This window comes from Prosopis cineraria, unplaced genomic scaffold (genome assembly GCF_029017545.1).
Source record: "Prosopis cineraria cultivar Desert tree isolate PC_DT_omini unplaced genomic scaffold, ASM2901754v1 PC11, whole genome shotgun sequence".
NCBI lineage: Eukaryota > Viridiplantae > Streptophyta > Magnoliopsida > Fabales > Fabaceae > Prosopis > Prosopis cineraria.
This window is the reverse complement of record NW_026555342.1, coordinates 15347628-15360454: the sequence shown is the minus strand read 5'-3', so window position 1 is coordinate 15360454 and position 12827 is coordinate 15347628. Positions and strand designations below refer to the sequence as shown.

Here is a 12827-nt window from a genome sequence, read left to right as displayed (position 1 = left end):
ACATTTATCTTAAAGTTCTCGTAAATTCATGATTTAAAATTAACTAAAAAAATAAATCTTAAATAATTTTTATAGCAACGTGATTTATTTAAACATTTAATCAAATACAGAACATTTATTATTTTTTTGACCAGAATACAGAACATTTAGTATGTATTTTTTAATATTTAACTATAGCAAAAAAATATTTTGATAAAAATAACAAATATTAAAAATTACTTAAGTGGATTATTTCTAAAAAAATTTCAACAATAAAAAATTGTGTTAATTCCTTAAACATCACAGTTAATTATTTGTTCTGAAAATTATTTTATACCTTTGGCTCAAGGAGCTTTTAGGACAGCTTACTGATAAAAATGGACGTTTTCAAAGTTTGACGCTGCTCTCTTCTGCAAGTTACGTTCAAAATCAATTAATTGTACATAAATCACATTTTTGGTAAAAATTATTCAAACCCCTTATATTATATATTAAAATTAATTATGAATATAAAATCATAATTTTCTTAAAAATATCCAAACACTTCTTATTATGTCAAAATCAATTTATGATTCAAAAAATGTGATTTGTAAAATAATTTATATGATTTTTAGATAAATTTTGAGAAATGTATAATTGAAAAATTGAATTAAAAAGTAGATAGTAGTAGTTTATGAATAACCATAGTTTTGGATTCATAATTATTTTTGATATGTATAGAGGTGTTTGCATATTTCAGAGCAGCAACGAACCTCCACTCTCACAGGCGATCATTGGAAACGAGAAGGAGACGAAGATGCAGAGGAAACGAACGCAAACTTGCACATAAGGTTCCAGATTTTTCTCCCCCTTTTTTTTGGTAAAAATTGTCACCCACAAAGGTAATCCCAACCCTTCATTTTTAAAAAAAAATGATCTCTGCCTTTAATTTTAAATTAATTTTTAAATATTTTAAATATTATATTTGTGAAAATAAAAATTATAGAAATTTTTAATATTAAATCTGGACTGCTCTAAGTACTTATTACATGATGAGCACTATCATATATATATATCACTCTTGACAGGATCTGGACAATCCAAATTTAAATTTAAATTTTTATTTTATATTAATCAAAATAAAAATGCATAAAAAAGATCAAAATTTTAATAAATTTGTTGATAATCAATCTTCTTAGTTTAGATTTAATTTGGATGATCTAATTTAATATAAATATTTTTATATCTTTTATAAATTGATTATTCAGATATATTCTATACAATTCAGATATAACTTGGATACTCCAATTTAATATTAATTTTTTATAATTTTTACAAATGGACTATCTAAATATATTTTTTACACTCAAAATTTAATTATAATTTTTACAATTTTTATTTTCACAAATATAATATTTAAAATATTTAAAAATAAGGACTGAGATCATTTTGAGAGAAAATGAAAGGTTGAGATCACCCTTGTAGATGATGAGCACGGAATGCGAACCGGTAAAAATCATGGCTGAATTAAAGGTGAGGAAAGAGAAAATAAATAAATAAATCTGGTGAGGGTATTTCAGTAATTTTTCAAAGCTGAAATCATCCTTTTGGGTGAAGGCTTCACCCAATGGAAAAATTATGTGTACACTTTCACTGCATCAACACTCTTTCTTATCATAATTGGCCTAAAATTATTATAACTACAATTATAATACAATAATATATATTAAATTTTCACTTAAAATTCATGGGTTATTACACTATTGTTTTTTAAAAAATATTCAAAAACCCCCCATACATGTCAAAATTAATTATGAACCTAAAATTATAATTATCTCATAAGTAATTATTACCTACTTTTCAATTTATATTTTTAATTATACTTTTCTAAAAATTTATCCAAAAATCATATAAATCATTGGAAAAATTGGTCAAAAAGCCAAGTTAAAAAGAAAATTAACCCCAGGGATCAAATATTTTTAAAGGAGCAAACTTATTATTTTATTCAAAAAAGAATGAGAAAAATGGAACAAAATACCACTTTGTTATTAGGAGAAAAATATATAGTAACTAAAAAGTATCAATCAATAACTTCTCAAAATATTCTTTAACCTTCCATTTCCCCTCAACATTTAAAATTATTTATTTCATTCTGTTCACAAGTACCTCCCACACTCTCTATACATGTTCAAATTATCGCAAGCAATTCTCTATCACTTTTCCCTCTCATACATGCTCATTTCAAAATGCATATTTATGTGTTTATTTACACATTTACTTTAACATTTTCATCTCTACTACTCTTTACGAATTTGATAAATGATTTTAATATGTCTCAAATATGATATAATTGATTTAAAAATAATTTTCAACTAATTTTTTATACTTTGACTAATCACAACCAATATATAATGACCAGCTATGAACCTACTATGCAATTCAATCTGGGTTCAAATGAAAAAAATTGATCTAAATTGGCTAGTCAAACTAGTAAATCAGTGACCAGTTTCCTTCTTAATTTAGCGCTCTCGAAAGTTTTGAAAAAGTCAACAAGTTAGATTTTAAATTTCATGTATTTTTGTCACTATATTAAGACGACTAAAGTGACATCATTTTAAGTTTTTTTAAAAAATAATTATGACTGTTAATCAAGATTCAACCATAATTCTAACCATTGATACTTAAATCACTACTTTAACTGGTGCAGATTTCAATACTTTGCTATCCTATGAGTCTACTAAATATCAATTATGAAATTTGATATGGGTCATAAAAGTTAAGGCATATTTTGGGAAAAATTGAAGCTACATGAAATTGTATTTTCATATAGTTGTAATATATGTAATTCTTCTATTATAATTGTACAGGTCACTTTGAAAATAATTAAAATATCATCACTTCAAGTGCTAAAATATTTTAAAAAAAACTTTGAAGTCAAATTTTGGTTTTGTATTTTCTGTCTACACCAAACATGATCGTAATGGCAGCTTGGTAAATGATTGTTTTAATATAAACTAGGACGTTAGACATCAACATACAGTTTTGATTTCTTTTTCTTTTTTTTTTTTTACCTGGACATACAGTTTACAATTTTGAAACCAAGTTATTCTAAAATGTTACTTTGGATTTGTTACAATGACTTTTCTGAATACAACAACAACAAATATTATCCCACTAGATGGAATCGACTGTATGAATTATATGACGCTATTATATTCTATCATTTACAACGATTCTTCTAAATCATTCAATAAAATTAGGAATTCATTTTACTTCCATGATCCGGTTCCTCTTTATCCAACTTTTATTACCTCATCTATTTTTTTTTTCCTTTCATTTTCAAATTTTTACTTTATCTCTGCTAATCTGCCTACCAAATACTAATATAGTAGTACCAGGAGCTAGTCACTAGAATGTCTCCAATGAAGATGGACACTAAAAGGTCCACTTTTTTAAAAGAGAAATTGTCAGTTAAATGCTCTCCAATGTAAAGTAAGTAAACAACAAAAGAAAGAAAGAAAGAAAGAAAAAAGCTGCTTAAGGAATATATATATATATATATATATAAAATTGGTGAGTTGGGCATCAAGAATATACCGTGAACATGACATACTTACTAGACTTAACAAAGGCTTACAGAGATATTAACAGATCATCTACTTACAAAATACTCGTATCAGGCAACCAAATTTGAACTTACTATGCTGTAAGTTACTTAAATCAACCTTTGCTGGTAGCTGCTTAAGAAATTTAACAAAAGAGCTTGTGTTCCCACAATTACACACACACACACACACACACACACACACATGTAGACATGCAATTAAATACGTGGCTTGGGGGTTTTGCTCGGAACCTGAGTAACATACCTATCAGTATTGCAGAAGTGACAGCCATCCAATGTGGAGTGTAAGTTGGCAGAAGCACGAATATTTGCTTCAAGTGTGGATTTACCCAGATTCTGTTGATGCAGTTAATCTCATTTACCCAGGAGTTCGACGATCTCATCCTTCTTGAGGACAAAGTACGAGAGCTGATATTTGCTCAAAATGACAAGGTTCTTTAGGCACCTCGGGAAGCAATGACTTGTGCAGACCACTAGGCAATATTATCGCATGAGCTGATTCAGGTTTCTGAAGTCCCTAGAGGGTGTGAATCTCTCATTTTATCTGAAAACAGTGGGGACATATCCCCACAGATGGTAGTCTTTTTAGCGTGTCTTTTTTTCTAGATCTTAGCCAGCAAAAAGTAGACCATATTATTGTAGGAACTTAAAATGCACTATTAAATGTCCTAGGTCATTCTGCTCTTAATGAAAGATCTCCAAAATTAACAAAAGATTTTACAACTAACTGGTATTAACTATATAAATTATATGACTCATTATATTCTATCATTTATCAAAACTTTTAAAAATATCAAAAATATCAATTAATAACTGTCAAAAATATTCTTTGACCTTCCTTTACCCCTCAAGACTCAAAATTATTTGTTCAACTCTCATCATAATTGCCTCCTGCAGTGTTTGTAAATGTCCAAACTATCATTATTTTTTTTCTATCACTTTTCTCTCAATGAATACTTCATCTACTATTCCTTATACGTGCTCATTTCAAATTTTATATTTACATGTTTATTTGCACATTTATCTCAACATTCTCATCTCTACTACTCTAACCATATGCTCTTATATTCTGTTAAAGCCCAATATTCACTACCATATAACAGTTGATCACATTAGCAATTCAATAAAATTGCTCATTAAAACCCATCATTCACTACCTTATAACCAATGTTTTCAAAACCAAACCAGACATTGAACTGAAAAGGTCAGCGGTTCATATGGTTCAACCATGTTGGACTAATGGTCAAACCATTGACGTAATAATTAAATTAAAAATATATATATACATATAATAATTTAAATATAAAAAATAAATATAAAATTGCTACTTAACTAAAAAAATTAAATATTTTAAATTTATCATAACTTCACAAATCACATGGTACAACATAATATCAAATAATTAAAAAATTGGTCATTTTCTTAAAAAAATTCAATAAAAAATAAAAAAATTTGAACAATTCAATTCTTAAGAACCGGATCCAATTTCCGGTTCGATCGTCGGTCCAAAATGACCCAACCTGACTCAACCTCCAAAATAATTTTCATATATTAATCGAACCAAAATTTGAACCAATTGACGATCAACACAAATCCGAACATCCAATCCGGTTTCAAAATCACTACTTATAACACAAAATTATACAACAACAATAACAAGCCTTATCTCACTAAACGGAATCGCCTAAATTGATTATATAATGTCGTTGTGCTCTATCATTAAATTTGTAAAAATATTATTTATTAAAAGAACTCACTCAACAACCTTCAAAAATGTTCTATTTGATCTTCTTCTACCCCTCTTAACAGAGCTCAAAGTCATCTATTCCACTCTACTCACAAGTATCTCTCGTAATCTTCTTTGTATATATCCAAACTACCTCGAACAATTTTCTACCATTTTCTTTTCAATATATATCACAACCACTTTTTTCCATATTCACTCATTTCAAATTTGGCTTTACATTTATATCCACAAATTCATCTTAACATTCTCATCTCTACTACTCCAATTTTATGCCCTTACTATCCCGTCAAACCCCAATATTCACTATCATATAATATTGATAATCTTATAACAGTATGATAAAACTTTTAAACTTACTAGATACCTTATAATCATAAATAACTCCTTTAATATTTCTTCAATTAAACCACCCCACTTATATCCCATGTCACATCTCCATCCTCATTTTGTTAAATAATCACTTTCAAATAACTAAATTTTTTCACTTAAAATATAATTTAATTACTTAATTTCACTTTCAAGTTACTACTCACAGGCCCTAAATCAAAATTATAATGTACATGTTAATCATACAACACAACAAATACACATTGAAGTAGCACCAAGAGTGAGTACATAATCAAAGAGCTCATTTAAATTCCTCATGAGGAAATGTATCGTAGAAAACACACAGTAGGGAAGTACCCAAATCTAGATAAACCACGCCAAGACTGATAATCAAGCCGCAGAAGCAATAGTGCAGAAAATTTCTGAACAAATCAAAACATCAGCAAGGAATTATAACCATCAGTATGCCTGTAGCCGACCAGATATATTTCTTTTTTATCACTACAAATGAATGAGAAGATCTAAACAGAAATTCACTTTTCAATCACTTACATGACTGCATAACATGCAGGAACATTATGAACAAAGGTATTGAAAATTCCGAAAGTTTTGGTAGTCTATACAATTCTTTTCACCATTTTCGCGTAATTCGTAGATTAATCTTGCTATCCGATTATTCGGGTAACAAGACCAACAGCAATCGTCCTTCCTAACGCTCTTAGAGACACCCTTCCAAGAGCTTTAGAGGATTCTGCCACACAGACTCGCCTTTGCAAAATTACCTGAAGTCAGAGAAGGGCACAAAAAATACTTCATGTTTGCGCAGTATCCAGGATTATAGAGGAGGGAAAGAGAGTGCGCGCAAAAGAGAGAGAGAGAGAGTGTGTGTGTGTGAGTTAACACAAAGTTATTCTGTTTATTTACCTCAACTAACGCAGTCTGCTTTGCAAGGAGAATGCGAAGGACAGATCTTTGCGCCAACGGTGCTTTTGGATCAACTACTGATGATAATTTTGAAACTTCAGCAAGCTCCTTGGAGTGGCGCATGTGAAACTCCAACTGCACAGGTAAAGAAAAAATTACTTTTTCCCTTGTCTCTTCTATAAAATATTAAAACAAATCATAACATGAGACAAACCTTGAAAGCATTTTTCAGTCCTTAATACAAGGTAAAGTCGAGTAAATATTTTATCAATTTTACCCCTTACATACTTATTGTCATTGGACTTCCTAGACAACAATTTATTATGGTTATCATGGCCAAGAAGGGCAAAACTGGACATTTGCATTTTTTTAACAGTTTCAAAGACATAACTACTATTTCCTAATAAACACGAAGTTGGTTAAGTTTGCCTTATATTAAGGACCGAAGGGAGTAAGCAACAATTGACATCTTACACAGTTCCTACCTGCGATCCTACCAATATGGGATTTGCTCCTTCCAACACAATCACCTTCAACTCCAAATGACTTGCAATTGCAACAGGAAAATCAGGGTGGCATAATACTCCTCCTGACACTACATGACTTGCACCTACACCATTCAATGTGACGGCTACATTATCTCCAGCTCTCGCAATAGTGCAGGCATTAGAATCACGATCCAATGTGCGAACCGTCCCCAAAACAGCCGATGGCAGAACCAAGATCTAGAATTTCAGACAGTTGAAAAGAAATAAATATTTTTTATGGCATAGGATAAAGGTTGAGGCGTATGAATTAATTATGAGCATTAGCATATTTTAATCAGAATGCAGTAATAATCAAATACAAAATTTTAAAGATGACTCTAAATCTTAGCAACCAAAAGAAGTATGACTGTAAAATGGTATATATATATACATAGTCAGACAGTTTAAGAAGAAGACAGGTATGCATACCTATTTAACAGAGCATCACAAGACATGAAGTGTAAAATGGTATATATATATATAGATGATTATTTCTCACAAGGACAAGAGCAATTGCAGTTCTAGGGGCAGACTTGAGATGGTACTTGAGGATAAGAATGGGTAGGAAAGACGCTCAGAAAACAAGTTCAGCTTCAAAAAACTTGAAGTTTGGAGGATAACTAATTTGACCTTTCTGTTGACAATCTATAGAGCTTTTATAAGAATACAGACCCATCATGTACCTTTGATCCAATCCGAAGAGCTCCAGCTTCTAATTTGCCACAAGCAGAGACCTGTCCACGCGTGGGTGACTTGATAACATCACATATTGGCATCAGTAGAGGCTTTGAGAATTCTCTAGTTGGAGGTTGGAGCGAATCAATTGCATCTAGCAGATAGCGGCCTTTATACCTATTGAAAATCAAGACATACAAGGAGAGAAAGCACAAGAGAAAATGAGGCGCCAATCAATATAACACTATGACCACCCATACTAATGAAATGACTTACCAGCATTTGAAACGAACATCAGAAGGAGATGACACCAGATTTTGATTTTCTGTGACACTCAAGGGAATCCATGATCCCGAAGAGTCTTTAAAACGACTTGTCCGGAGAAACACTCCCAATTGCTGTCTAATAAACTCAAATCGATCTTTAGAGTATCCTACAGCATCCATCTTAGTTATTGCAACAATAAGCTGGTCGATGCCAAAACTTCTGATAAGCAGGGCATGCTCCCAAGTTTGTCCCTTGCTGTTGTCCATGCCAACTTCATACGCACCAACTGATGCGTCAATCACAAGAATTGCCGCATCACTTTGTGCTGTCCCAGAAATCATGTTCGGGACAAAATCTCCAAGGCCAGGAGAGTCAAGCAAAACAATGTTGTATTTTGTTGATTGAAAAAATGCAACAGCAACTGTCATTGATTTTCCTCTTTCCCTTTCTTCAGAAGTTTGATCTAATATCCAAGCATACGGAGAGGATCTTTTGCCCTGATTAAAAAGGAAAAAAGTAGGGTGGGGGAGTTAGTGCTTGAACACAGCACGTTAAGTTTTAGAAGCAAAAGAGATGACCAGTAAGGTGGGAACTAAAAACTGTGTTTGCCAAAGGAGCTCAAGGGTTACGGGTTAAAGAAGTTGAAGAGTATGAATGAAGCACTCTTGTGTAAGGAGGGTTGGGATGTGGTTGCTAAACCAAACAAGCAACTCTTCTCAGGTGCTATGTGCTAAATATGGGGGGAAAGCTGATTTAAATGTTGAATGTATTAATAAAAATAGGGATTCAGGTTTATGGAAAAACACACATGACCCATGGCCAAATATTGTGAATAATCTAGGATGGAAAGTGAATGACAGAAAGAGGGTGAGATTTTGAACAGTGAGGATGTGGAGAGTATTAGTGCTGTGATTCCTCCTAGCAGTGAGGAAAGGGATACAATAATGTGGATGGGGAAGCAGAGAGGTGATTTCATGCTCTGCGAGACTAAAGTGAGCAGATCAGCGTGGGATAAATTGTTGAGCACTGATTATACGGACATGCAGACAAATTAAATAGACTGAACAACAACCAAGAGTCTGAAAAAACTACCCACTTCCTTAAACTTATGACTCAGTGAGCAACTAACTAATAACTGACTTCAAATGCTTATTCAAATTAACAACTCACCCTAAAAAGTAGGAAGGAGTTTCCACTAGCTCCTAAACTTGGGGAACAAATAACTGAATTAATAAAATAAAATAACAGACTTAAAGAAATCAGGAAAATCTGAAATTAATAAGATTTCTTCCTCTTTTTTCTGGCGCACGTGATTAGAGGCCTATCAGTTTCTAAGCCCAGGATGAGTTACAGGAAATGAGGTACTTTTTATTCCTTTCAAGAGATATTGGAGAAATTCATGTTACATATATTTGTAATTGAGTTTCAAGATCTCTTTTTTGTTTATTTTATTCTTCATGTTCCAGTAAAGATGCATTATCTCCCTTCTATATGTAGCTTGTCTTAAAAAGATATGATAAAGGCTCAGAGCTTTGGTGATAGGATTTTATATAACTTCGTACTAAAACATGTTTTTGTTGTGCAATTACTTTTATTGATTCAGAAGCTTAGATGTGTTATTAATATTAGCATCTGTGCCAACCTGCGTCACTGCAATAAAAAAATTTATAAACTGCTATATCGATGGCACGCTGGAATGTGTTTCTCATTAGTTTGGTTTCATTTAAGTGATGACAATGTTGTCAATGGTTTTATCTTTATCTTTTGACTGGAAGGTTTTATCATGTTTTGTGAGAGGAAAGTTTCACTTGCTACTTTGGTTATGAAGTTCATGCGTTCCTTGCAGGAAACTCAACGTTGTAGGCATTTTTTGTTACATGTGCTTCCCTATTTTTTTGTCTAGGCATCTTAAAAACTTTTAATGACAATCTGAACTGAGTCAGTGCATTGTTATAGTGATTTCATTATAATTGATATGGTGTTGTTTTACTTTTGCATGTTTAATTATCGTCTTTTTATATGGGAACAGGTCTGAACTTGGTTTAGAGGCTGGATGTGATTTGGGCATGGTGCATAGAGCTGTGCAAAAGGCCTCCAATCTTGTCCAATCCAGTCCAACCTGAAATGATCCTAACCTTGTTCGGTCCATATACACACTGGTCCTTTAAGACCAAAAAGACTAAAAAAATCAGATTATTTCTTTGGGTTGAACTGAATAAGAGGCTAGGCGTCCGGACCACTTGGTCCAGTCCAATCCTATTAATTTATTTATTATAATTATAATTAATTTATTTTTCACAAATACTTCATGTGTGATTAATGCTAAGGAAATAATTGTATCAAGATTTGTTGCGTTTATTTCTAAATTATTATTGTAATGTAATGTTGTTGAAGTTTATTGAGTGTTGTTTTTGTTAAAATTATAAATTTAAATCATTTGGACTATGACAAAAATATTTTTTTTATTGTTGGAAATTATTATGAATTTATTATTATTATTATTATTATTGTTGTTGTTGTTGTTGTTGTTGTTGTTGTTGTTGTTGTTATTATAAGTGTTTTTACTATCTTAATTGAGTTTATTAGATTGAAATGGATTATAACCTCTCATAAAAGAAAAAAAAAGAAGCTAAAGTGAGTACTAAACTAACAAGATTAGTCTCCCAATGCTACGGACTAAGTTCGATCCTGTTAATCTTCGAGTTATTACTGGACAAGACTAGACTGCAGGTTTCCTAACCCAGTCCTTATCATGAAAGAAACCGGACCCCAGGTTAGGGTGAAATCCAATGTCGTCTCGTCCTTTGTGCAGCCCTTATTGGTGCATTGTGATGGGCAAATGTCAAGTAATCATCACCATTCCTGCTTCACAAAACCTTAGTTTCATTGTGAAGCCTACAAGGTCCCCCCTCGAACCTTACCTTTTGATTTATGCAGTAGACTATAATTGAAGTGTTTCATATCCATTATGGGATTCATTTCCTCTGAACTTATGTTATGATTCAAGTATCAGGACTTCTAAAGAGGATATGGTTAAGTTGTATTTACGTTTTTTCATGATTGCACACATGAAAACACACAAGAATGCACTCTGATAGATGAGACAAAAAGTGTTGTATGTGTGTCAAAAGTGTGTGTGTGTGTCAAAGTCCCACATTGACTAAAGGAAGAAATCTCCTAGTATATATATACTAAGGAATGAAGTGGGCTAGTAAAATGGGCTTGGAGGAGAAGTGGCCTCGCGCACATGAGACAGGCCAACTCAGGGCAATTGCGCAGTTGAAATCAGCCGATTCGCCCCCTGCACGCGAGTTCAAGAGGCACTGGGTTCCTTTTACCGGGTTATTTTACAAAAAATGGTTAAATAAATAATTATTTTGCTTACCCGAAAAACCTTTGATTTAGCAGTTTTCAAGTTGAAACTGAGGCGTTGGCAGTTTTCTGGAAACTGAATTCTGTGCGTTAATGTTTTGTCTGCCAAACGTCTCCAGATTGAACGCTGAACGTTTTTGGATTAATGGATGTGCATGTTTTTGCTGTTTAAGGCATGTAACTGAAGCATTAATCCATGAACGTTTGTTGTTTAATGTGTGTATAACCGAAGCATTAACCGGTAATTATAACCCAACGTTTGTGTCTCATTCCTCAGCCTATAAATAGACATTGGTGCGGACAGAACAGAGAGCAAGCGTCCTCGCCCTCTCCTCCCTCTGATCTTCTGTTCGTCTGTTCTCATTTATAGTCTTCGCTGTTCTGTTCCCTTGCTCTACCACAGGAAGTGCTTGTTTAATCCTGGGGGACTGTCGGTCCGCCGTCCAGGTGTACCGGAATAGTTTTTAAGGACAGTGTTCTTCCGGACACGACTCGAGCGATTACTACCTCGTTGTTAGCCTCTGTATCTACTATTTTCAACAATCTTAAGAACTATTCAACCCAATGGCGACCGACGGTGCTGAGAATGTCACTCCCGAAGGTGTGCCTAGTGGTTCAGCTGGAGGTCAATTCGTCCCTGCTGCTATTGCCGTTCCCCTACCGAGGCCGTTCCCTGATATATCAAAGATAGAAGTCTTTGATGGTCAGAACTTCAAACGCTAGCAGGAACGTGACTTCACTGTTCTTGACATGCATGGTGTGGCCACTGCTCTTGCTCAATCCGAGCCTCCTGCTGATATTGACCAAGCTCAAAGAGTTGCATGGACTTATGCAAACAAGGTATGCTGACACACTATCATTAGCACTTTATCTAATGATTTGTTCGATGTCTACTATGTCTACAAGGAAGCTTGTAAGATATGGGAGTCCCTGGTGACAAAGTACACTGCTGAGGATGCCGGCAAACAAAAATTCATTGTGGTCAACTTCTATAAATGGGAGATGGCCGAGAACAAGGATGTCAAGGAGCAAATCAACGAATATCATAAGCTGCTGGAGGAGCTTTGTGCTGAAAACATCAACCTTCCAGATGAGTTTGTTGCTGGGATACTGATTGAGAAGCTGCCAGAATCATGGTCTGACTACAAACAGCAGTTGAAACACAAACAGAAGCAGCTGTCCTTGACTGACTTGATCACTCACATCATCATCGCAGATACCAACCACAAGGCAATACGTGCAGCTTGAACCAGAGAAATGACATCCAAAGCCAACCTGGTGGAGACAAAGCCTCACAACAAGAGGTATGATTCTAAAACTAAATACAAGAAGAATAGAAAAACTGATTACAAACCCAATGCTTCTAACCCCTCTTTCAAAAAGAAAGGAGACTATTTAGTCTGTG

The 12827-nt window shown here is 33.3% G+C and overlaps 1 protein-coding gene across 1 annotated transcript; it reads right to left on the bottom strand.

Moving 5' to 3' along the window:
• Nucleotides 1-6250: 6250 nt before the first annotated feature.
• Nucleotides 6251-11786, bottom strand: LOC129286186 (uncharacterized). The gene is made up of 7 exons (XM_054922203.1): nt 11675-11786; nt 11436-11524; nt 8060-8547; nt 7792-7960; nt 7067-7306; nt 6582-6716; nt 6251-6439 (listed from the first exon to the last, which is right to left on the bottom strand). The coding sequence occupies exons 1-7, from the start codon at nt 11784-11786 to the stop codon at nt 6323-6325; spliced, it is 1350 nt and encodes a 449-aa protein (XP_054778178.1). The 3' UTR covers nt 6251-6322.
• Between the last annotated feature and the right edge of the window lie 1041 nt (nt 11787-12827).